The sequence below is a fragment of the Watersipora subatra genome, chromosome 1, assembly GCF_963576615.1.
Source record: "Watersipora subatra chromosome 1, tzWatSuba1.1, whole genome shotgun sequence".
In the NCBI taxonomy this organism is placed as follows: domain Eukaryota; kingdom Metazoa; phylum Bryozoa; class Gymnolaemata; order Cheilostomatida; family Watersiporidae; genus Watersipora; species Watersipora subatra.
In genome coordinates this window covers 2,663,555-2,687,855 of record NC_088708.1, presented here as the reverse complement: position 1 = coordinate 2,687,855, position 24,301 = coordinate 2,663,555, and the positions used below count along the sequence as shown (strand labels likewise).

At 36.3% G+C, this 24,301-nt stretch overlaps 1 protein-coding gene across 1 annotated transcript; it reads left to right on the top strand.

The window, feature by feature from the left end:
* The first annotated feature begins 480 nt into the window (after positions 1-480).
* On the top strand, positions 481-23,681 carry LOC137385791 (probable ATP-dependent RNA helicase DDX4). Its single transcript, XM_068072352.1, has 13 exons — positions 481-612; positions 772-803; positions 951-1,076; positions 3,522-3,652; positions 3,994-4,605; positions 6,045-6,080; positions 9,724-9,930; positions 11,931-12,232; positions 12,479-12,763; positions 16,571-16,980; positions 18,245-18,515; positions 22,562-22,657; positions 22,806-23,681. Exons 2-13 carry the CDS (start codon positions 772-774, stop codon positions 22,926-22,928), a joined length of 2,631 nt encoding a protein of 876 aa, XP_067928453.1. The 5' UTR covers positions 481-612; the 3' UTR covers positions 22,929-23,681.
* The last annotated feature ends 620 nt before the right edge of the window (positions 23,682-24,301 follow it).

The window sequence follows — 24,301 nt, the reverse complement described above, 5'->3', positions numbered from 1 at the left end:
GCTCTTGTGGTATCTAGCCAGTTGTAGTACAGAACAAGTTAGGGGCAAGTCACTATGTTGGTTTCCTGAAACCATAGATATATAAACCTATGGTTTATATATCTATGGTTTCAGCAAACTAGAATAGTGAGATAACTTGAACTCACAATGGGATTTGTTTTCTCTTGCCCACAGTAAAAATTGGCTTCATCCGGTACTGACTAACTAGTCATATTTTTCAAGCTGTTGCATTTGGCTATAAAGCAACCAGGTGAAATGCAATTTGAACCTGGATGAACTGCACCCTTGATGAAAGCGAAAAGTACTAAAATACATGCTATATAAAGGCGAGCACAATATATTATGAAATAATAGCTACCTATTCTTACTAACTACTAGAGCGCGTAGAAAAAAATCTTATGGAATTCTTTATTCGAACGAGAGCAGTGTATTCTTCCGCGATAAAACAAGTTCTCACGTGCGCATATATCCTGCGCGGGAGTAATCTGCATGCTTTCGTCGGAGCGCGCCTCCGAAGGTTATTGAAAGCGTTGGAGGGTAGTTGTTAACATTTTCTTACGTGCTGTTGTATGTACCCGAATATTAACGCCTTATTGCAACAGCTTTTATAAGGTTTGATTATTTTAATATTCATCCACAATAAGTTTTGTTTAAATAATCTCAATTATGGCGAACGCATTCGATTTGATAATCTACTAATTTTGATTAATCGTGTATTTCTGGGTTGATTTATAGAATTTTGTGCTAGTTGCTTATATATTAATTTTTTAGATGACTGGGCGTGGAAGAGGTTTCGGAATGGGGTAAGTTATTACCTTTAATGTGTTCAACATAATTTTCGGTAAACTTGTGATGATATTAGTAGTAGTTTTAGCGTTTCAGGTTTTAACGATAAAAAAATAAAGGCCATTGCGTTACACAAATGTTGAGTGAATCTCTTCAACTTGCAGTCGCGGAAAGTTTAGCGTTAATGCCAGTGAGGCTGGTGGCAGTAATGGATTTGGTGGTTTTGGACTCACAAAACCTCCCACCAATGATGACGACGTCTGGGATGAATCATCAGCTGCTGTTAATGGGTGAGCATAAGTCTCTTGCGAATTAATGTTGCATTATGCAAGTGCTTTTAGTTTAGAAAACGTGTTAATGATTTTGTTGCTCATATTACATTTAACTTGAATTCTACAGATTCTTCTGTACTAACCCTAAGTTTAAATCTTGAATAATTGCATAGTTTAAGGTAGCATTAATACTATTAACTATTTACGATTAACACTTTTCATAAATTGTGGATATTAAAAGCATTCTCCGGTCAAGTTGACTCAATGCTACATTGTAAGATTTTCAGGTTTGGTTTGATACTGAAGATTTATCGTATCTGCATTCTAAGGTTATAACACTTAATTTAAAGCCCTACTAATCCATGTGAAACAATCTGGTAAAACCAGATTGCTAAAGAGAGCTTATGTAGAACCACCAGATTTAAAGTCATTGGCATAATTAAATTGGTCTTTTTTGTAACTGGCTAAATTAAAATGTAGTCGTGTTGGCCACGACTTGAAAAACGACAAGTCTTGACCAGCCATTATGTGATGTAGGCGAAGAATTGCATTTTTTTATTTACAGCATGCTAGCCTGAATTTTTAAGATCGATTGATAGAAATACTTGAATATTTGCTTTGCTAGCTGCGTGCGCTGAACATCTCAGCAGTGCATGCACTCTGAGATGTTGCGCGCGCACTCTGAGATGTTGCGCGCGCACTCTGAGATGTTGCGCGCGCACTCTGAGATGTTGCGCGCGCACTCTGAGATGTTGCGCGCGCACTCTGAGATGTTGCGCGCGCACTCTGAGATGTTGCGCGCGCACTCTGAGATGTTGCGCGCGCACTCTGAGATGTTGCGCGCGCGCACTTTTGAGATGTTGCGCGCGCGCACTTTTGAGATGTTGAGCGCGCGCACTTTTGAGATGTTGCGCGCGCGCACTTTTGAGATGTTGCGCGCGCGCACTTTTGAGATGTTGCGCGCGCGCACTTTTGAGATGTTGCGCGCGCGCACTTTTGAGATGTTGCGCGCGCGCACTCTGATATGTTGCGCATGCACTCTGATATGTTGCGCATGCACTCTGATATGTTGCGCATGCACTCTGATATGTTGCGCATGCACTCTGATATGTTGCGCATGCACTCTGATATGTTGCGCATGCACTCTGATATGTTGCGCATGCACTCTGATATGTTGCGCATGCACTCTGATATGTTGCGCATGCACTCTGATATGTTGCGCATGCACTCTGATATGTTGCGCATGCACTCTGATATGTTGCGCATGCACTCTGATATGTTGCGCATGCACTCTGATATGTTGCGCATGCACTCTGATTACGCAGTTAAAAATGTAATTTGGTTTTTCTATATTTATTCATATAAAAATAAGCTGTAATTCATTAAACTTAGCAAAATGTTTTACTGTTGCTGCTCCGGTGATACATGCAAACCATATTTTATGCTTACCATCATATAGCTTTAGACGGTTTTTAAATAAAACAATCACTTTTGCTTAGTGACGAGCCTGACCTGCTATTCACCTTCGCTCACCTTTGGTTTGGAACCATTGTGCCCTTAAAAACAAACTATTCTCAACCATACAAAGTAATTCATTTTATGTTTTGGTAGGCTAATCGGAAGAGAGCACAACACAAATATTGAATTTTCAAGCATTTGTAAAGAGCTTCGGTTATGCCTATGTTTGATACTACATAACCTACTATGCATGAGACTTTTAATATTTTGGTTGTAGGCAACAGTTAACTGTATTCTGAACTTGCCATGTTATAACATTGCTTCCATCTTTTTGTTTCAAAGACACGTTGTCATTGTTTTTCGTTAAGGTACAAAGTCCCTAACTATAGTCTGCAATAACAAATATATATATATTAAAATTTCACTCAGCTGTCAATTCTTCTAAAATTAACTTATCTTGTTCCTGTTCATAGCGATATATCGTAAGGCTTGTTTTCCGGATGTTATTGTCATGTCATATGTATGCGTTGTAAGTTGCAGTAAAGTCCTCCAACATCATAGCTATGTGATGTATGCTAAGCATTGAGCATAATATTATGTTATTTATTATTTGTACAATTTGATCATATTTTATTTTATTAATTAAACTAACTGTTGAGTTATCATAAGCTAACAAACTATCAGTTACACCTATATGTACTTACATGTACATATAAGGCATTGTGTTAGCATTTGCATTGCCTGCTTCATGCTATTGCAGCTTTTAACTTCTTAAGCAACATGTCTCTAGACCTGAATTCATAATGTTCTTTTCAGTCAACCTATAAAAGTTCTTTGGAGTATAATTTGATGCGTTCATTGCTTGGAAGTGAACAAATCAATTTCATGATGATTAACATTGAACACAAAATGTGTGGCAATTTTCACTATTTGTACACTTAATTTTAAGGATGAGTCAATTTGACTCGGTGACCTTGTCTAATTTTTTTGTTTTGTCAATTTTAGGTCAGGTGGTCATGAAACAAACACTGGCGGATTTACCTCTAATAATGTTGGTTTTGGAGACGCTAATTCTTCTCAAACTCCTTTTGGATCAGGTGATGGGTTCGGTCATAAAACTGGATCGAATTACTCAGGTATGTTAGACGCAGTGGCATGTTACAATGTTTACCTTTTTTTCGCACCAATTCCACGCTTATGTAATGGCAGCTGTGCTATCTAGAATCGCATGTGGACAGCAGTAAATTTTAATTGAGGCTATAGTGAAATATATGTTTATTGATTAGCGTTATAGTAAATCTTGAGTCTCGGGTTTGTTCAATTCTCTACCCTGATTGTTATCTGAAGCCAAACCTGTCAAATAGTACTGATCATAATGGGCCATCTGTTCACATTTTAGATTCTCATGCCACATTTTTCTGTCCTATATAGTCTGATCGTGTAAGTACAACTTCAGTAACAAAAATTTGCGTTTTAGGTAATCGCACTTGTTACAAATGCAACAAAGAAGGTCACATGTCCAGAGATTGTCCACAAGGAGGAGGTGGTGGTGGTGGCAACAGAGCCTGTTTCAAATGTGGGCAGGAAGGTCACATTTCCAGAGATTGTCCACAAGGAGGAGGTGGTGGTGGTGGTAACAGAGCCTGCTTCAAATGTGGTCAGGAAGGTCACATGTCTCGAGAATGTCCTAATGGTGGCGGAGGCAATCGAGCTTGTTTTAAATGCAATGAAGAAGGTCATATATCTCGAGACTGTCCCAAGGCCGGTGGTAAATTTGGAAGGGAGGGTCATATGTCTAGAGAGTTTACTCAATCAAATAATGCTGGTGGAAGCACCTTTGAAGGATCTAGTGGCGGCTTTGGAAACTCTGGTGGTGGAGGATTTGGAGCTACATCAAGTACAACCTTTGATAGCACATCAGCTGGTGCAGGCAGTTCTGGTGGAGGTAGCTCGGGTGGATTTGGTGGCAGTTCGGGTGGATTTAGTGGCAGTGCAAGTGGATTTGGTAGCAGTTCAGGATTTGGTGGCAGTGCAAGTGGATTTGGTGATGGTTCAAGCGGAGGATTTGGAGATTCTACCACAACCGGTGGTAAGACTTCTGTGTCACTCCTAACTCTTTGGCTACTGGTGTGGCAGCGCACATTAATCATCAGCATTTTCAGACCCTGATGTATTTATTAGCTGTTGTGTGACTAAAACCCAGTTCACATTTTCTGGGTTTCCATGCTTCAAATAGATTCGGAGTTAAACTCTAACGACGAATGCGCACCCTGCCATCTTAGCGATTCGGAGTTGCACTTCATCAATTTTTCCAATACTAACGATGTACTCCTCCAAACGTAACTTGCTAAGGTAGACTCGCTTTTGGGTCATGGTCAGTGTTCAATTCATGCTTTGTACACTTTTACTATACCAGCTAGGATACTTGATCAGAATGTTCTTTATTTTTAATTATATTAGTATCCTTCTATATTACAAAACAGCAACAGATTTCACTACATGCTATACAGTTGTTACTAGAAAGGTCGCATGAACTGCAGTCGCGTTTTGTAAAAAAAACTTTTATGCTAGAGGAGTTAAGCCTAGGAAAAAGTTGGCACCGGTGCAGTGGGAATCTGTACAATCGGTAGGTTCAAGATAAGGTAGCTAAATAAATGAAAAGGTTATCTCATCATTGTCATATGAGCAACCTATCATTGGCAATAGTAGTTATAATGTACATGCATGATAGTGTGATGAAACATTCTTAATTTTTGACCTATCTACTGCGCAGAGCTTAACTGGATATTATCGATGATATATGATATAGCGTTTCTGTGACGTCAAATAATAGTCTCACTGCTAATGCCTTCGCACAACTTTTGTTGTGTGAAATGGCGTGTAATCCATTCAGATTTTACCGTTTCTATGATTCACAGTTGAATAATCGTCCAAGTTATTAGGACGATATCGTGAAAAAGTCGATACAACTCCTTTGTTGGTAGGTAATAAATGATTGTGATGCGAATAAAGACTTATTATACTAAATATAATTTTCCAGTATATTTTGAGTCATGAAATGATTGTGAACATGTGCTTGATGGATATGATGCTCCTGTGAATGTTATTACAAGTTTTTAAAATCGAACAAACTTTTACAGTTTTAACCCAAATAATGGTTAAGTACTGTTTTTTTCTGTCTGATGACATTTGCTGTGGGTTGCCCGACCTTTTACTAATGTTTTACCAAGTATCATTGTATTATGAGCATGTTTAGATATATTTAATATGATAATAAAAACTTGAGATTGGCCAGGGTTACTGTCACACATTGACAAAAACGGCCAGGGTTCAAAGGGTTAATATGAGAAACATTAGGTTGCTATAAAGATAGCTCCCAACTCGTCTAACTATAGAATTGAATAATTTTTGTTTGTTACTAATTTGTTCGAACATTTCCAAAAAGCAAATGTGAAATCTTCAATCGTTTAATGGCACCCAAGAAAAGAAAATGACCTAATTCGTCTTGTTTTACTTTGTGTATTGTAGGTGACCATAGAAGTACCAGTGGTTTCAACAGCGGTGGTAAGTCACAAACTTTATACATTTTTTTTTTATGTGTTTGGTTCATATATAAAATGTTTCAGTGATGCAACTCAAAAAAGTTTTTCATTGGAGGGTAGTAGTCGCCATGCACCCTGAGTTACTCCGTGCATAATGTGATAAACTGATAAATGTGATGTTACCGAATTATTTATTTTTACTGGGACATAATTACATAATCAGTTACACCTATTTGACAAGGGCACATATAAATTGTCATAACGCTTAAGCTAAAAGGTCTACAACAAAATATTTTTATACCAGATTGATCAGCAAAAAATTTTGGCATCAACTGATGTTATATAACGATTCCACAAATGTATTGCAGGATGAGCTCGGACACTTTTTTGGTCGTCTCCGCTACTTCCATGAGCATGTCTGAGTTGGACGAGTTATCTATATTATTACAGCTCACAGCATTGTCCAAGCATATACAGTCAAACATGGATAACTCGCCCTCGGATAGCTCGAACACATGGTTAACTCGAACGGTTTCTTTGGTCCGTTCCCACGTAATGATAATTTGCTTTAGATAACTCGACCTCAACTCTGTTAACTCGAACAATTTTTTGCCCAACGGCTACCGAAACGGTTGATAACGCTTTAGAAAATCACTTTATTCCAAGCCATAGAGGTAAACTTCAACATTTCGTAATTCATAGGCGTCGTTATTACCACCATAGGCAAAATATTTTTGTCAACGACTTTTCTAAAGGTTTGGTAAAATTTGATTTTTACCAAACATCCGCTTAGCGATTGCCCTTCGGAAGCAAGGAAAAGTGAGATAACCTTCGCATAAACTTAAAGAAAAATCAGCAAAATTGATCTTGGTTAAAACGCTCAAAAGAAAAAGATGTCTTTTCTTCTGAGCATTGCAACAACAATCAAGTTTTGTCAATTTTAATCTAAAAAACGTCCTGGCAATAACACCACCTAAAACAACAAACCAATCTCAAGTGATAGAAAAAGCTCTACTATTTAATAAAAAAGTTTTAAACTTAACATTAGAAGCATTTAATTTGAAACAAGCCATTTATGCTTTTGATTTATATTATAGTTTGTATATGTACATGTATCTACTAATAAATAAATACATGGACTTGTAACAGTGCTCTGATAACTTGAACGCTCTGATAACTCGAACACTTTCGCTCGGTCCCGTGACGTTCGAGTTATCCATGTTTGACTGTATATATATTTCTCAACGTTTCTCTGTGTTTTTTTATATTCGTGTATCTGTCATTGTGTATGTCCAGCTATGGCTATTAAAATCTTGGATTTAAAATTCGCGTCCTGATTAATTTGAACTCGTTTTATAACCACAAGCTCCACCACTGAGGTACGCAAGGCATATTGATCAAAGACATTATCATATAACGTATGCACACACTAAATGACATATTATTTGAAACTATGAATTCTATTAACTATGAAAATACAATGCGTTTTTGTGAACTTATTTTTGGCTTTGCGTAAAGTTCAGTTGCTAAAGCGCGGTGAAGGTCAATACTTTTCACGTGGACAATTGTATTATCTTCGTAGGAATGGCCTCTACATTCTCTCACCGCACGGTCAGACAAAGACAGTATGATATCTCATTTTTACATTTACTGGTATCCGATGTATTCAGAGTTTTGATGGATAGCTTCTGGTGTATATAAATGTGTGTATAAAACAGTAACCTGTTTTATACACACACTTCTATGCAAGACTTGTTATTATTAAATCAACATATTCAGGTTTTTAATTTGTTTATTCACTGGTATTAGTTGTATCATTACCGAATCATCTCTTACTGTAATCGGAGCAAAACAGACTTAAGCCGTGGTCACACGATAGCCGAACCGACTTAGGTTGGGAGGTTGTTTCGGTTCGCCTAAGTCACATGTCACACGGCATCGAACTCGCTTCACTTACTAGATACCAGACGCATGGAGACAGGACACTGTTTCATTGGTAGTTTTTATGTATTTGAGCTAAATATTTCTATTGTAAACAAATAAAGCTTTGAGGAACAATTATTAATTATAACTACGCAGCAGATTTATCAGAAGATTTTCAGCTGCTCAAAACAAATCACTTGATACATAGATTTTTCCAACCCTTCCCATGAACAAAATTATATTTTTGTTAACATATGAATATTTTTCTATGCTCAGTACATAACAAACAAAAACAGTCTTTATTATAGTACTGTGGTTTTACATAAATAAATCAGTCAACGATTCTTCATCAGGATGAGTGAAGCATTACTTTTACGTATCTACTTCTATTCTACACGAAAGAAAACCAGACACATTTTCTCACATTTATGCAACACTATCACAGGCTACATTGTGCCTGAGTAAAGCCCGGCAAAATCCTTTTACAATATATCATCATATGGCACTGGATGACGTCTTTTAATTATTTCACTTATTTACCAACGAATTCCATATAGTTTTGTGCTCTCATTTTATTCGAAATGAAGGACCAAATATTGTAAATGACGCCATCTTTTTTGAGGTACTCCGGGTAATCCTTGTCGTAAATTGCTTCATGTTGTTTAATTAACGAAATGAAAAAATTGCCTCATTTCTTTTTTAACTTTGCTCACACATGCAAGGAAAAATGTGACGCTCGCTAGAATTTTAACCAGCCAATAAGAGCAGGGGTTCGGCCACGAAATTACGAGCAAGACCGAAATGGTTCATTTCGGCCAAAAATGTCCTCGGCCGAACAGTTTACAATTTACAGTTTGCGTCGTTTAGTTTGTTTCGGCTCTCGCGTGACCACCCCTTTAATTTAGCTATTGCTTTCTAATTATTTCACATTTACATTTAAACCCTTTGAGTCGTTTCATCTTTTTAAATTTATTTAACCTGCACAAACCATTTTCCTCATGATATCAAGTTTGAAAGTTACAGTTCTTTGACAAAGTTTGAAAACCTTTACAGTTGTTTTTATTTTCTCTCTTAATTTATTTCAATTACACAACACTTCTCATGATATATAGTTTGTAAGTTAGAATGGCAAATGCTGTTATCTGTTAAATACAAATAAAGTTTCTGTCCAAAGACTTTCATTACCCGGGCAATGCCGGGTTGGACAGCTAGCTACTATATAAATAAAATAATCACCCCAGTAGTACTATTAAATAAAAAATCATCAAAACCAAATTGATCTACAATGGGTGAAACCTTGGTATACGACTGCTCTATCACAGCTTGGCTTTGCTAGCAATAAATTGTGATAAAAAGGTTTGCGCAAAGCAAAACTACACTCAGGATTGGCTGTGAACATGCTTTCTATTGGCTCAATGCATGCAGATTGTTGTTTCCTCTCGTTTAAGCACAGGCGTAATAGGCTAATTGATTAACTACTCACTAATCAGACATGCTTTGTATTAAGTCTTTTAAAGAGGCACCACATGGCTTTTGGCCATATGTGAACGTCAGGCCGCACTACACAGTAATTTCTTTTGCATTTCTGCGCTAGCATCAACTTTTAATGTGATCAGGAGATTTTTTATTGAAATTTTTGTGTGTGCCATTTAATTTCCATGATGCTTGCTTAACAGTTACACATCAATATTTTAGGGAACCACATAGTAAGTGTCTTGGTTATGTTAAAATAAATTTTTCAGGTGGTAGCTCAGGTTGCCGAAATTGTGGTCAGGATGGCCACTTTGCTCGAGAATGTCCTGAGCCAAAAAAAGGTGGAGATGGCTGTCGAAATTGTGGGGAATCAGGCCATTTTGCACGAGAGTGCCCTAATCCAAGGAAACCCCAAGGCGCATGTAGAACATGCAATACTGAGGGACATTTCTCTAAAGATTGTCCTCAAAATGAAGGTAAATGTTCATGGCTTGGTATAGTCTCCATAAGCATCATCTGGCACAGCCATTTTGCTAGTCTATATTCAACTGATGTTCAATGAGTCAAAAAATTACATGTATTCATTTAAATTTGTGAGCTATTTTTGTCGTTTGGTTTTCTGACTACTACACACACACCATCATCAAATTATGTCATCTAAAGATGCATTCTTCAGACATGTCAAGAAAAGAAATTTTGGCTCATAGTTCTTGTATGATTGTATTAATCTATGATTCTATGATAACTACTCCAAGGGTGATGGCCATTCATTAGATCATTGGTTGTGGATATGCATGCAGGGCTTTACCACCACTTTGAGTCAATCGTTTTGTTACAAAGGTCTGTCCACAACTGTCGGTGTGTGTTCTTGTACATAAGACTGGCTCACTATCATTAGCCGCAAACCATATGTCATTTTTGTCATAAATATCCTAGCCATTACCTGGTCATTATTGGGGATATTGCTAGTTTCAATAGTAAAATAACTGTCTCAATATTCAACAATGAAATCTATTCCATATTGAATAACATTCATTATTATATATTTGCACTTTTGTGGATGCTGCCATTTGCTTGAAATGATGCTGAAAATCATTTGATACTACTAGCCGAGTTATACCAATAATTTGAACACTAGTTTGATGAAAGTTGTGAATGCTCATCACGATTTAGCAAATAAATTTCAGGCTTCGAAAAAGCATCATATTTGAGGTAGCCTATGACTTATTTTAAAAAATATGTAAGTTTATGTATAGAAAGCTCAATAACTCGCAAGTAGTATACCAGTATGTTATTTAATATCATTTTGCTCATGATATAATTGTCTCACATACCTTTTTATATTAGCACATACAAATAAGCAACGCAATCGAATCCATCATAAAAAAATGGTATAAAGATTGCTTCCCTTTTGACACAAATTGGCCAGCTACACACATGGATATAATAAATATATGTAATATACAGTGGAACGCTACAGTTCTCGAACGCTTCGGTTCTCGACCAACTCGGTTTTCGACCAAAAAATTTGAGATTTGTTTGTTTCGGATCTTTACTATAAATTTGGTTCTCGACCAAACCGGAACATGTGCATTTGAATTAAACGTTAGGAACAGCTCCGGAAATAGCATGTTTATACGTTTAACGACATCATTATGAGTCACTTACGGAAGGTTCTCAAAGAGAGAAGTTCGCGTCATAAATTTTTTACAAAAAGAAGCCATCTGGGGGGATGTCGCCTCTACCAAAGAGATTTTCTAGGGACACAACTCCTCCAGTCGAGTTACCTTAACTTGTTTTGGATGAGGATTCTTCTTCAAAGATGTGAAGTAAACATGCCATTGATGTTTCTATTTTCTTTTACACATGATTTTTGATGTAACTGATCTGTGACATTTTTTTGCTGTTTCATTATCAATTTCTGCAATATTTGGTATTGTATCATAACCTTTAATGTTTTCGATGTTTTAAGAGCAAAGCATACGAAATATTTACTTTTTGTTTTCTTTTTTCATCATCATAGATAGACAACCTCTTATTAAAATTAAACAATCTATATCTACCCATTTTTATTTATAGTATGCAGTATACAGTACAGTTTATGGTGGAAAATGTTAAAAAATACTTCACCGAAGTTGTTAAATTGACTTGGAAGTTTGAACGGATTAAAATTTACATACATTAATACTAATGGAAAAACTTGTTTCGGATCTCAAACAACTCGGTTTTCGAACAACCTTCTGGAATGGATCGTGTTCGAGAACCGAAGTTCCACTGTAGGTTTATTATATCTATGGCTAAACATGAATCAGATTTGCTTCCAGCCAAAAGGGCTGTCTTAACAGCATTATCTATTTCTAAATTTTAACAAAGGCTACAAATATTATTAATGCCCAAAGGGGAGCATTAATTCAATGTTAAATCAGCACTTTCTATTGAGCTTTCCAAATTATGTTTTCTATTATTTTGTCTGTAGGGAAACCGCAAAGTGAAAACTACGTTCCTCCCGAGGATACCGAAAATGAAGAGACTATGTTTAGTTCAATCCAAGTTGGTATAAACTTTGACAAATATGACAATATACCTGTTGAGCTCACTGGAAACAATCCCACCAAACCAATATTCAACTTTTCTGATACCGGTTTATCTGAAACGATCGAGAGCAATGTGAGGAAAGCCAAATATTTCAAGCCTACTCCAATACAGAAGTATGCTATACCAGCAATAATGGCAGGGAGAGATTTGATGGGTTGTGCCCAGACAGGTTCTGGCAAGACGGTTAGTGCATGTTGAACAAGTTTTACTGCAGCCTCAGTCGTTATACACCTACATCATAAAAGAGGTTATTTTATTGTTTTTATTCTAAACAGAGTTAGATCGATAAGCTGTAGATTAGAGACCTTTTTACTGATCACAACCTGATCATTTTGGTAAAGTATTCACACTAATTTACAACGCTCGCTTGCGTTGCCTTAAGTCTATGCGTACCTGTACTTTGGTTTTCAATTTTGATTGTGTTTTTAGGCTGCCTTCTTATTGCCTGCTTTGCATGGATTGATTCAAAAAGGCCTAGAGTCCAGCCAGTACTCACCAATCCAGGAGCCTCAGGCATTAGTTATCGCGCCCACACGCGAGTTAGTCATACAGATATACAACGAGTGCAGGAAGTTTTCTTTCGGCACAATTGTGCGCTGTGTGCGTCTTTATGGTGGCACTTCAACCATGCATCAACTCAATGATCTCTCTAAAGGAGCTCATATCATAATTGCCACACCTGGAAGACTTCTTGATTTCATTAACAGGCAGAAGGTAAGCTACAAACATTCTGTAGTTGTTATAATTTATTGCCTACACTAAAAGAGTAACCAATACGTACTTAGTCGCTAAAATATGAAATAAAATGTAACATTACTATGTACGCTACTGCAAGGTTTTACCTTTGAGACTGTCGTAGGGGCCAGTTAGTAGATACGGGTCTGATAGAGACTTGACAGCAACACGTTTGGTACCCTAAACTTTGGTGACGCTCAGTACAAGAAACTTTGACTTTAACCTGAATTAATTTAGTTCACTAAACATACCCTTAAACCTGAAGCTAAATTTTCTATTGTTTTGTGTCAGAGTTAATAGATATAAGGTATGGCGACTAAAGATGCCCCGATTCTAATTTCACCAGCCGATTCAGATACCGTTCCGATATACCGATTCTTATTGAAAAATAATCCGATTCAGATCTTTTGTGTTGCATAAATAATTGTTAATTTTATTATACAAATATAATGCAAAGAAAATATAAATATTGATTTATTTGTTTGTATTTATGGAAAAAAGATATACATGTGTATATATTCACATACTGCCATACCGTGCATCTAGTAACAAAACAGTCCATGTTTCTTGTAATCTGCTATTAATAATGGTAATTACTGTTAGTGGTACAGCTTTCTCTGTGATAATGAAGTGTCTTTTACTGCTGAACTGATGCATCTGTACAAGTTTAGAGCAAATAAATGTCTCTCTATATTACCGTTAGTGATTCAATTATCTCAGTGAGACGTCCTTATCTTCCATCACTAGCGATGTAGCCAGTCGTAGTGAAGAATGATTCACTTGTCACAGATGATGGAGGACAGGCTAAATACTGATAAGCCACTGAGGTTATTTTACGCGATGCAAACGATACATCATATCATGAGGATCAATAGAGATAGATAACTTTACGCCTTGACTGCTCAAATTACTTTCGTAATGCTAGTACATTGAAATATTACACCGCATTCTTGTTTCCCATCATTGGGTCTCTTGTTCGTGATTGGCTGCAATAAATCATATCGCTGTAATTGGGAAATACCGCACTTGGTGATTACGTCCTGACTAAAGCCAAAAGATTCCTCAGCCGTGTTGATGTTTATCGTGCTATAGACATGAAATAGATTGTGTGACAGGCCTGGAATTCATTAGGTAAAAGTAAGGAATTTGCAGCTGTTGATTTTTTATTGGTGTAGCAGGCTAAAATACGGTTTTCTGCTAAATAGTTGATCTGCAAAAAGTATCTGAAGTTTCCGATTTTTTAAGAAAAGATCGGCTGATACCGATTCAGATACTTGACACCCATATCGGCACCGATTCCGATATTGAAATCGGGGCAACTCTAATGGCGACTGCCTAGCCAGTAGAATGCTAGTAGGCTACTAGCGGCTAGTAGGCTGTTCATTACTCCGATTACTCATTACTTACTGATGAAGTAATGATGCATTACTCCATAATGATGAGTCATAAAAACCAACCTTTGGACATAACATGGCTCAAGGTTACACATACCTGGACCACATACCCTACAGGATGAATTTATTCGCGGAGTTATATTTCGCGAAAATTGCCATTTCATGCATATTCGCGGACTAATTTATTCACGGCTGAAAACTGTCACTCTCTATGAAAAGTCTAGCAATAGAGTTAACCCTACGCATGTGCACATTGTGTGTTTCGTTTTCTATTTAGCTTACAACTAAACGTACGGGTCGACCGTGCTAAGCTATAAATTTTTTGCTGTGTTCAGAGGTTTTCATGAATATTCATAGATTTGGAAGCGAAGCCTTTGTTGAACCAACAATTTGTGGTAAGTAATGAGTTTTTCACATTTACTAAATTAGTTGAATTTTACTTTGGTAAATCGCAATATTTATTTTTTCCATCCCTACCGCTTCATTATTTGTTTTAGTGTGCGAGAGAGATTTTTCATCATACACAGAAGCACAATGATTGCAAGGGTGCTAGATGTCATTCTTAGAAGATCACCAATCATTCAGGGAGGTCTTGAAATTGCGGTAGAAATGACCGCAGCTGCTAACGAGAAGAATATATCTGTTTTAAAAAGAAACAAAATGCCTTTACGAGCACAAATCTTTGGCCAACCGGCAGAACTTTGCAATAGTAAGCCACGAGGAGAGTTCTGATGATAACTTCCTTACCAGTCATGTAGTAGTGAAACAATCGCCTTTAACATCTACCCAAGACAGTGACAGCGACAGAGCTGCTATTACCAAAATAACTAGTCAGAGAGCACCATTACACGCTAGTATTCACTTATCAAGAGTACCAGTTTAATTTTATTGCTAGACAACCGCCATATGAACTAAACTGTTTATATTTACTCCATTCATTGTTTGTAAAATTTTATTTGTATTTGAAATATTTTAATTGTACACTCAAGTTTGTAATAAATTGTATCTATAGATGAAATAAAATATATAATTTAATCATGTTTGCTGCAGCGATATCAAAGAGATGTTGTCGATGAAGGGGGTCTAGGTTGACTGGTTGCTTCTCTGCCAATATTCCTGCCTTGATGAATATTAGCCTACTACTTGTCTCTAGTTTTCGTGATCGGAGTAGGTTGTTTCATTCTCAATCTGCAGTAAACACAAAAAAAGAAAAAATATTAATAAGTGTTACAGAAGTACAAAAACAAGAGCTGAAGTATTTAATGAAAGTGATCAGTTTTTAAACAAAAGAATCAACTAATGCAGTTAATTATGGAAAAACGTATCTGCACTGCAAATCAAATACATACCATAATATCCAGATCAGAATCATGATCGTCCTCAACTTCGGTATTAGAGATTGATGGAGTTGATTTCAATGTAAAAAGACTAAGAGAGATTTTTTTGCGATGACGAAGCCATGCCGAATAACTTGTAAAAATCTTGAATAATTTTGTAAAGTTTGATGCAATGGCAATAAAACTCGAAGCCCGGCGATGATTTAAAAAAAGTTTTGGAACTCGGCTATGTTTAGTACTTCTGCGTAGCGGCTATTTTTGCGATGACGCCATTCTGCATATCTTGTGACAACCTTGAATAATTTTGTAAATAAATGTGATGCATTGGCAATGGTGTTTGCTCAAATCCCAGGCAATGATTTTAAAAATGTTTTGGAACTCAACTACGTTTAGTATTTATATTAAAAACTAGCCTAGCGACTAGTTTTTAATTTGATGCAGTAGTTATTCTCCCTTGTGATTAAAAATAGAACTAATTATTCACGGAATTTGATAATTCGCGGAAATGATTGTTCGCAAAATCGCGAATTTTTTCAACCAACGAATATTTTCATCCTGTAGGGTATAAATAGTGGCCATCTAGAGCCAGCTTGTATCTCAAAGATTACTCGAAATCTCAAGGAAGAAATTTGCTCAAAGGCCACCTTTTATTTCGAGTTTCTCGCAATTTGGGTCACTCGTATGTAGAGGTTTGACTGTAATTTTTACGTGAAGTCCTGTTGTTTTGTCATCTTCATTAGGAGGCCCATTTTGGACACAACTAGCGCGCATTGAAAATCAATAAAATTGGATTGAGATTGTAATAGTAAACTATTTCAGCCAATCACAGATGTGTTGATTTAATCTCTATCGAAATAGATGAACATGTGTTCATTTCAAGATGACACATTGACAAAGCATTGCCGATGTGTTGGCTAAACAATTCTGCTTTTCATCGATGTTTAGCCCACCATGTTGTTAAACAGAATTTTTTTATAGACATTAGTGTTTTGTTATATGTGGGTGTTCATCATACCGAGAATATATTATGTGATAACGTGTGAGTATGCTTCTAGATTGGCCTTGGCAAGATTCAGTATCTTATTTTGGACGAAGCTGACAGAATGCTTGACATGGGATTTGAACCAGATGTGAGAAGGCTCGTAGAAACGATGGGAATGCCTGAAAAGACTTCTCGTCAGACACTTATGTTTTCTGCAACATTTCCCGTTGAAATCCAAAAGCTTGCTAGTGAGTTCCTAAATGACTACCTCTTTTTGACGGTTGGTGTCGTGGGAGGGGCCAATACAGACGTTGCACAGACGATAATCGAAGTCGAAAGGTACGAGAAAAATGATAAGCTCCTTGAGATACTGAGGGAACATCCTAACCAGAGAACCCTGGTCTTCGTGGAACAGAAGAGGAATGCTGATTTCTTGGCCTCTATGCTGAGTCAGTCAGAGTTTGCAACAACTAGTATTCATGGGTTAGTTCAGATACATGTCTTTCCCTTGCATTTGCTATCTTATTAGTACTGCCAATCCTCGACATACAACGTCCGTCTGTTCTGATACTTGCTTTATATATGTATGTTGAAGTAGATATACTTGTACAGACACTTGCCAATTCGTTTAATTCATTCCGTAGCTCAAAAACTTAATTATAGTTCAGGTAATCATAGGTTGTATTAAAACGCATGATCCATATTTGAAAAAGTAAGTCTACAAAACTACATTATACGTAAGAAATTAAATAAGACAATCAATAAAATACTTTTGTTATCGCTTTGTCGTCATGTTGAGACAAGCAAATTGAGGCGTAGGCATGACGGTTCAGGAGACCAGCTTGGGAGGGTGTGAAAGTAGATGGGCTGATAAAAAGTAGAGTGGACCTTCACCATACGATTTTAATTCATTTCAGTGCTGGCATCGTAAGGCAAAACTTTCGTATATAGAGGTATAGAAACCCATAGTAAATATCTAATGCAAACACCATTTTCACAAAATGTAAAAATCATCGAAATTTTATATACACATTGTACATAATAAATATCAGTAACAAAATAATATGTTAACCTTAGTAAATATAGTTACCTGCAATAACTGTAGTGTATTTAGTGGTTATGATCTGCAATCAAATGTAACGTTACAATGTACTACGTGCAGTACGTATTGTGCGGAGTTTTTACCTTCAAGACAGACGTATAACATAAACGTTGAATTTAACTTCAACGAATTCAGCTTATTAAACACATACTTGAGGCTAAGTTTTAGTATGTGTTTTTAACTATTTTACTAAACTTGAATTTTTCATGAGCTAAAAATCTTTTTCCGTGTTTTTACAATAACTAATAAGTAAAAACGCTGAACAAAATCAAGCAATATATATTTTTAATTTGTTGTTGGAGAGGTTTGGGTGAACAGCATATCGGCATATTTGTTGTTCCAACGTAATGACCACACTGACTGGCAAATTAGAATTTCGAGAGAAGTTTTGTTGATATCGTATGGTGAAAAATGTTTTGTATCAAGAGAGGGAAAAATATTTAACTCTACAACATTGATCATTATTGCTGTTGTGTAGCTGCATCATACGAAAAAGGCATTAATTTTATATATTGATAATAACATTCTACTATTGTACCATTGTTTAGCTTTTGAGACTTCCATTATAACAATGGACACCAGGACGTGGACTGTAATCTCACGCCATATCACTAACGGTTTCATAGTAGATTATCATCTTTATAGAGATCGCTTACAACGGGAAAGAGAGCAAGCTCTGAGGGATTTCAAATCCGGGGTGGCTCCAGTGTTAGTCGCCACATCAGTAGCTGCTCGTGGACTGGACATCCCAGGAGTAGATCATGTAATAAATTTTGATCTCCCTAAGGATATCGATGAATATGTCCATCGCATAGGAAGAACTGGTCGATGTGGCAATCTTGGAAAGGCCACAAGTTTCTTCGATGCAGACAACAATGCTGATGTAGCCAGACATCTAGTCCGTTGCCTTGCTGCTGTAAGTTACGATTACCATTTGTTTATTGTCATTTAATGCCTGCCCTAGCCGGGTAGTGCGATGCTCATTTATGTATTGCAGCTGTCAACACGCTCTTAATTAAAGCCCATAGTCTTTTGGTTCTACTACTTTTTATTTCGACAACGGTTGACCCTCGGTTGATCTTCGGCTTTTCGGACTAATATAGACTGGCCGTGTCCATACATCGAAAAAGTCTAGACATTGAAAATACTCAACTAGGTTCACTTTTCGATAGGTTCTTTTAAAATGCTTTTGTTTATTTAAAAATTTGCTATATAACAACTAATTATCGGCTTGAATAATCATGACCCATTATGTACTACTATTTTAAGTCTAAAATTTGTGATTAACACGCATGTGCAAGCTATACAAGCTTCTCTTTCTTTATGTAAAAAGTATTCCCAAAGGCTAGACAAACATTTTTGCTATGCTAAAAAAGTTCTTGTGGACGCTGATATCAACTGGCTCAGCAACGAAGAGAAATATTTTGGGGCAAAAGGCCGTTAAGATATTGAACAACATGAACAAGCTGAAGTGTGTCAAAATCGAAGCAACAATTAGATCGTAGCGGAGGCTAAGAAACTAACGATGCTAAATAAATTTTTTTAAGTTTTTATTTCGGTTTATAGAATTATTATAAACATTGTTTGTTTTTGTCGCTTGTTTTTGAATATATTTGTAACATGTGATAAATATTGTATAACTTATAAACTTGTAGCATAGCATTTAATGACGCCATAGCCGTTATCAACTCTGGGTTTTCAATGGATCGAGGCTCATAACTCATCCTCTATTGCATAGCGAAAGCTAGTTTTTGCTGCCATAGGTGACATGTTGGATGGGTAAATAAATTCAAAGTAATGGTACTTCTTCCAAAATGAAAAATCTGAGGCAGAGAAGTCTGAAGTACCATGTGTTAGCTGTATTAACTTGAGGCTAGCCATCTTGAAGGTTGACTTGCAACAAGATTCACATTTCAGTTATTTGGTATCAAAAGATTCACCATGTCTTACTCTGTTGTGTTGTAGGTGCCAAACATGTGGAAATGTGATTACAAGCTCTTAAAAGCAAAAAAACGAAAAGCCGTCGTAGATTGGAATCTCTTTATTTCTCTGACGTATTCATTACAGTTTGGTTATCGTCTTGTCACGTGATGTTCTCACGTGAATTGAAAGGCCAATAAAAAGCTTAATATAAAACTTATCGTAGCACTAGTTTATGACAAGCACTTCGGGTTTTACTGAAGACCCCGTATCAAATATAGATGCTCGCTACTTTACAGTTTTCTTTCGGCATTATTCAATCGTCAAGTCGTAATCTGATCACGTGACCCAATACTTCGCTAATAATTTTTGCAGCTCTTTTCGATTATCACAGGTAACCAACAGGCTCGTCATGATTATCAGACAATGATATATACTCCTTCGAAGTAAGGTTAAAAAGTTTAACGATTTTTTACGGTAAGTTATAAGATATCAGTGCTAAAAGTGACAGCATTACAATGACAATAAAACAGACGCGTAAGAACAATAGACATGGTTTTATTGAATGCGTGAAGTACATTTGTGAAAATATTTCGACGAATAAGGTTGCATGTAAGTGTAAACAGAAACCATCCTGTAACAACTACGGCCCATTTGAGCCATTTTGGAAAGCGAATCCAAACTACGGCTGTCTCGTGTGGCTGCGATTAACTGTTCGTTTTTGAGCTTTTAAGAGCTTGTAATCACATTTCCACGTATTTGACACCTACAACACAACAGAGTAAGACATGGTGAATCTTTTGATACCAAATAACTGTAATGTGAATTTTGTTGCAAGTCAACCTTTAACAAATGAAGTCAGGTTGGTGGCCTGCCCCAAACAAATCAGCCATAAAGAGAGAGGACAGGTACATATTTTAAGTTGTAATGCCTAATATGTGAAGTTTTTTATTGAGGTAATGAAGCATTCGTTTGTTTGTTTGTTTTTGTATTAAAAATTGCCATTGTCGTTTCAAAAGTGCATTTTGAGACAAAAAAGTCTTTTGTTAGCATTGCTGAATGTTTTGTATTTCATTTGTTAACATGTAATTGTTTGGCAGCAACTATCTCATATTGCTTCACATGACAAAAATAAACTTAGTGACTGCTTAAACAGAGAATTTTAATCTACCTTCAATTTTTGCGTTGAACTTCTTTGGAATGGTTTACGGGTGTCAATCTAAGTTTGGTCGAGGTAGGTCGAAAACGATAGTTTAATTGCGTACTACATCTGACACATTCACATATTTAGCTTTAGTTTGTGCAGAGCTTGCAAAACATGAAGTAATTAAATTGGTCATTTAGTAATAAGATGGTAGTTATCGTGCATAATGGCACTGAAGGAACTACCTCAGTACAGTCGAATATTAATTTATTCTTAACTCATTCGCGAGTTAACTCGCGAAATTTATTGTAGTTAGGCACCCAACGCGAGTTATCTCGCCTTGGAAATTTACCTATTCAATGTAGTTATTTTTAAGTTTTAGAAGAAAACTTTTTATTAGTTTGAAACAAAAATTTCTGGCCAATCAGAAAAACTTACAATTTGCCTCAATGATATATGTGGCAAAAGTTATAGCCCAAATACTTAATGATGCCGATGTCTACCTAAACTGGAAGTCATTGCGGTGGCTTTAAATTTTATCATTCGCGATCAATTTTTTCAACTCCAGCAGTAAATATGCAGATTCAGGAGTGGTAAGACATTGAAAGGCTGCATAAATCAAATGTTTCAAAGTGTTTATTTTTCAATTCTGCCAATTTGAACCGTTATGGTCGAACAAAAATGCACTTTTTTTCTGCAGTCAGCCTAAAGTGATCATTCACTTTTGATAGGATCATATTGATTCTTAGAGCTGTCTATGGAGTCTGAAAAGTCAAGAACAAAATTATTGAACATATTTTTATTATTTGAAACATGTTTATGACAGTTTATTTGAGTTATGTTGGCATGTAGATTAGCTATGTTTTGGTTTGAATGATGTTACTCGCGAGGAAACGATCGAAATTAGAGTTTCATAATTTTAAGTAATTTTAGTCCAGCTTTGTTTATGTTGCAATTTTTATGGTGCAAGTCTAACTTTGTTTCAGCAAATAACAATTTTTTCAAAATCTGAAGTTTTCTGAAACTACCTTTGAGGCACGGATCTACATGAAAGGGATATGAGTTGTCTATATGAATGTAATATCATTTGATAGACTGGCTGGTTTTTTTGAATTTTGAATGAATAAATTATCCCAAGTTTGTCTTTTGTAGTAGTAATTTGAATTATGGCAACTTTCTGAAAAATGAGCGGTATTTGGGGCTAATCGTCTGGAATTCAGTCGGGTGCAAACAAGTTACAGACCAATTATTTGTCAGATGTTAAAATTAATAAAAATTGCCTCCCAACATGTGATGCTTAAAATTTCTTGAGAGGTTGTAAGTGAAAGTAGAAAACCTTGGCGAAATTTAATAAACAACATATTTGGTGAACCTAAACTACATTTAGTGTAAGCTAAAATAAGTTGAACTATTTTTTATCAGTCACTCTATCACTGAACCTACATTATCAAACCTCCATGGAATTTTTACGTATAATTTGTGTATGCGTAGAATTGTGTATAAAGGGTATACGTTTTTACGTATAATTTATAATCTTTGTTTTAATATTATATGTAATTATTTGAAGCATTCGTCCTTATTTTTTGACGTCTAAAATGATTCGAACGAAATGCGATGTATTTTTTATGAGAATGTTTGTCGCAATATGTCGAGGATTCACAATATATTGTTTTGTATTTTATTAGATCTCTAGTGTTGATGGGCAATTCGTGAAGGAAAAATGGAGAACTAGGTGTTCCTTTAATCTAGTCTAGCAATATGGACATTTATATAAAATATGAGATTTTCACATAATTTATGTGGAGAAACATTCATGTGAGTAGGTTATGCTGCAAAGAATGTCGACTTTCTTAATTAATGATCTAGTCGTTTGATGTGTGGATATGTTCCTATTTCAGGCACACCAGACGGTACCCGACTTTTTGGATAAGGCTGCTGATAGAGGATATTCGGGAGGTGGTGGCGACAACTTTGGTGGTAGAGACAATCGAGCGGTTGGTGGCAACATTTTCTCAGTATATCTTTTTTGAGTTATTGATACGGGCTTTTCTGAATCAATATTTTGTACATGAAAGATGAGTAGGTCACTTTTCTTATTTCCTATTAATAGCATTCTAGCCATCTATTTTCATCATCTTTTAGAGGAGAGGTGGCGGTGATCGAGGGGGTGGTGATCGAGGGGGCTGGGATGAGCAAGGTTCTGGTATGGTCGCTCCTGCAGCTATTTCAACTGCTGCTGCTGATGATGATGAGTCTTGGGACTAAGAAAACCAATCGACTGGCCATCGTTTTGCGTAATTAGCGCTTCACTTTCCGTTTTACTATGTTTTAGTAGGCAAACTTATTGCTTGACCATTCCTGTAAATAATTAGCTCTATGCTATTTGACGATCATATGATTTGCAACCTGCTATCAATTTGTGCAAATGAAATCTTGGCGAAACTGATGGTCGAGTTGGAGTCGGTTAAAGTTCGTAGTTGGTTGTCAGTATTTCTAGTCTAGTGATGGAATTGGTGCTAAAACTTTCATACTTCCAAGACTAATCAAAAGTGGAATCTCGATACTTGCTTACTTGTGCAGATACCTCTTAGTATTTTTCCATAGTTACTCATAATTGGATCTTTCTAGTCCGTCCTGCGAGTTCTTTACTTTCAGTTAAGTGTTCTATTAGAATGCACATGGACAACGCACAATTATTGTTTTGGTACCCTGTTTAGTATCGCTGAAAGTTCTTGCGATTCTTTCCATAAAAAAAATACTATAATGGCAACATTTCCATATCACAGCATTGATGCGCATGCGTTCTTTTTCTGATACCGCCAGGGACCAAGCAGTGTTGCCAAAAACATTTGCTCAATTGTGTGCATTGTTGTATTGAGTTGATCTCAAGGCTCAATAACAATGTATTTTTATAATCCGTACTTGGGGCAAGCAGGCCAAAAATATAGCATTATGCATTCCTTTATTTCGCAGCTATCCTAGTTATCTCTGTTCTCAAATATAACATCTTCATCTGTTTTTTTCTGTTATCTAGTGTTGAGCATTGTTATAGCAATCTTGTGAATTGCATCAGTTGTGTGGTTCTTGCATTCACTGGCATTGTTCACATAAATTTATTGCACCTAAGCAAGTGTTTAAGCATGGTAATGCTCTAATGCTTAAAGCTTTAATTGCAGCCCATATCAAACATTTGGGGATAGCCTTATCCGCAAATCATAATGGCTCAAACAAATCTATTGCTGCTTAGGCATTGTGGATGTAAAACTGACAATTCTCCACTGCACAGTGAATCTGCTGATGTTGCTCAAAGATAAATACGTTTATATAGTCGGGTATTTAATCAATAACATAAAAATAAGTTTCTTGATGCATAATATCACTAGCCGAATGCCAGGCGTTGCACAGATGATTAAAGGATTACTTTTTAGTTACTTCGGGAATTTGAGTAACTTGGTAAGCTAGTACGTAGTCTAAATCTTTACGTTAACAATAGCCGTGTTTCAGGTAACAATCGGTGTGCTAGTTAGAAACCTCAAGCGTGAGTGTTTAGCCAATGTAATTGATGTCATCCCCATCACTTATTGCTAGGGACAATTAGACATAGTCGTGGAATAATCTGCAGAGGTGGAGGGTCCAAT

Coding starts and splice junctions, on each gene's coding strand:
- LOC137385791 (XM_068072352.1), top strand. CDS start 772: ATGACTGGGCGTGGAAGAGGTTTCGGAATGGG. Junction 12,233..12,478: donor AGACAGGTTCTGGCAAGACG/GTTAGTGCATGT, acceptor TTGTGTTTTTAG/GCTGCCTTCTTATTGCCTGC. Junction 18,516..22,561: donor TAGTCCGTTGCCTTGCTGCT/GTAAGTTACGAT, acceptor TTCCTATTTCAG/GCACACCAGACGGTACCCGA.